Consider the following 2,952-nt stretch of genomic DNA (forward strand, 5'->3'; position numbering starts at 1 on the left):
ATATTTTAGTTTATCTTATTGTTCACTATACCGTGTATATTTTAGTTTAGGTTATTGTATATTATACCGTGTATATTTTAGTTTAACTTATTGTTCACTATACCGTGTATATTTTAGTTTAGGTTATTGTATATTATACCGTGTATATTTTAGTTTAACTTATTGTTCACTATACCGTGTATATTTTAGTTTAGGTTATTGTATATTATACCGTGTATATTTTAGTTTAATTTATTGTTTACTATACCGTGTATATTTTAGTTTAATTTATTGTTTACTATACCGTGTATATTTTAGTTTAGTTTATTGTTTACTATACCGTGTATATTTTAGTTTAGGTTATTGTATATTTTAGTTTAATTTATTGTTTACTATACCGTGTATATTTTAGTTTAATTTATTGTTTACTATACCGTGTATATTTTAGTTTAATTTATTGTTTACTATACCGTGTATATTTTAGTTTAATTTATTGTTTACTATACCGTGTATATTTTAGTTTAGTTATTGTTTACTATAACGTGTACATTTTAGTTTAACTTATTGTTTACTATAACGTGTATATTTTAGTTTAACTTATTGTTTACTGTACCGTGTATATTTTAGTTTAATTTATTGTTTACTGTACCGTGTATATTTTAGTTTAATTTATTGTTTACTATACCGTGTATATTTTAGTTTAATTTATTGTTTACTATACCGTGTATATTTTAGTTTAATTTCTTGTTTACTGTACCATGTATATTTTAGTTCAGGGAATTGTTTACTATACCGTGTATATTTCAGTTTACTTGATTGTTTACTACACTGTTTATATTTTGGTCCTGGAAACTGGAAGCTGCACTGTTTATTTAACTATGTATGAAATGCTAGTCCTCTAAATATGTATCTAATTTTTATCTTTAGAAGTGGCTCAGCTTTGGCTCTTTTGTATGGAAATAAAGCAACAATGGAACAACACCACTTTAATCATGCTGTTATGATTTTATCCAGTGAAGTAAGGAGTTTTTAACTGAACTATAATAAAAAATAATGTATATTAAATTTTACATATACCCAACAAATGTTAAATGTTGCTATAGTATATTTATTATATTAAATATTATTTTACCCTCAAAACTATGTGTTGCTGTGGTAACTACTTATCGTAGTAGAATCATTTTCAAGTAAAAACTTTACCTTTTTATCGTACATTAAGAGCAGCCATAAATCTTCGTTTTGAGATTGAATTATTGTGCTCTGTCAGAAATAATTTGTTCTAATTCATGATTTTGTTTATAAACTATACAAACTATTTGTAATACGAATGTTACGAGTTTCAAGTTATCCTTTATTACAACCAGAGAACTTAATAACACATTTAAATATTTACATTGAAAGCACCAGATTTATTGAAACTTATTTCTTCTTGTGTTTTATTTGTGAAAGGGCCACAACATCTTCGAAACTTTAAGTTCTGACGAGTACAGCAGAGTTGTGAATATTCTGAAAAACGCCATCCTTGCTACTGATCTTTCTACATATTTTCAGTAAGACTAGTTTCAAATGTGATATAGAGAAACTTTAGAAAACTTTCACTAGAAATAAACCTTATTCTTTAGTAGAGGTTCTCTTTAATTCGTATAGAAATGACATGTGGAACTAGTGTAAGTTGAACCATTGTTAGACCCAGACACATTTGTAGAGATATTTCACAATTTTGGTTAAATCTCAAGTAGTTTGTAAGAAGTTATTCCCTCCCCCTCATACAAAGTATATTTGTTTGTTTGATTATTGTTAAACGCAAAGCTCACAATGGGCTATCTGTGCTTTGCCCAAAACCCGATTTTAATCAGACTTACTATTTAGCCACATACAAACTAGTAAATATACAGGGTTTTGGTAAAAAAATAATGTCTCGACAATATATAATAATTCATATTGTACTAGTTTTCCATACACCTATATAACACTGGTTACTCGTGGAACATCAACACTATACAATACTGTACTAGTTTTTCATACACCTATATAACACTGGTTACTTGTGGAACAACAACACTATACAATACAGTACTAGTTTTTCATACACCTATATAACACTGTTTACTCATAGAACAACAACACTATACAATACTGTACTAGTTTTTCATACACCTATATAACACTGGTTACTCGTAGAACAACAACACTATACAATACTGTACTAGTTTTTCATACACCTATATAACACTGGTTACTCATAGAACAACAACACTATACATTACTGTACTAGTTTTTCATACATCTATATAACACTGGTTACCCGTAGAACATCAACACCATACAATACAGTACTAGTTTTTCATACACCTATATAACACTGGTTACCCGTAGAACATCAACACTATACAATACTGTACTAGTTTTTCATACATCTATATAACATTGGTTACTCGTAGAACAACAACACTATACAATACTGTACTAGTTTTTCATACACCTATATAACACTGGTTACTCGTAGAACAACAACACTATACAATACTGTACTAGTTTTTCATACATCTATATAACATTGGTTACCCGTGGAACAACAACACTATACAATACTGTACTAGTTTTTCATACATCTATATAACGCTGGTTACTCGTAGAACAACAACACTATACAATACTGTACTAGTTTTTCATACACCTATATAACACTGGTTACTCGTGGAACATCAACACTATACAATACAGTACTAGTTTTTCATACACCTATATAACACTGGTTACTCGTGGAACATCAACACTATACAATACTGTACTAGTTTTTCATACATCTATATAACGCTGGTTACTCGTGGAACATCAACACTATACAATACAGTACTAGTTTTTCATACACCTATATAACACTGGTTACTCGTGGAACAACAACACCATACAATACAGTACTAGTTTTTCATACACCTATATAACACTGGTTACTCGTAGAACAACAACACT

General features: G+C 28.7%; 1 protein-coding gene across 1 annotated transcript in view; it reads left to right on the forward strand.

Moving 5' to 3' along the window:
• Window positions 1-997, forward strand: part of LOC106475847 (dual 3',5'-cyclic-AMP and -GMP phosphodiesterase 11A-like) — a gene marked incomplete at its 3' end in the record, with an annotated part of 22,530 nt that extends 21,533 nt beyond the window's left edge. The window contains exon 12 of the mRNA XM_013936520.2: window positions 918-997. Coding sequence (XP_013791974.2) covers window positions 918-997 — 80 coding nt within the window. The remainder of the gene's footprint in view (window positions 1-917) is intronic.
• Between the last annotated feature and the right edge of the window lie 1,955 nt (window positions 998-2,952).

The sequence above is a fragment of the Limulus polyphemus genome, unplaced genomic scaffold (assembly GCF_000517525.1).
Source record: "Limulus polyphemus unplaced genomic scaffold, Limulus_polyphemus-2.1.2 Scaffold9272, whole genome shotgun sequence".
NCBI lineage: Eukaryota > Metazoa > Arthropoda > Merostomata > Xiphosura > Limulidae > Limulus > Limulus polyphemus.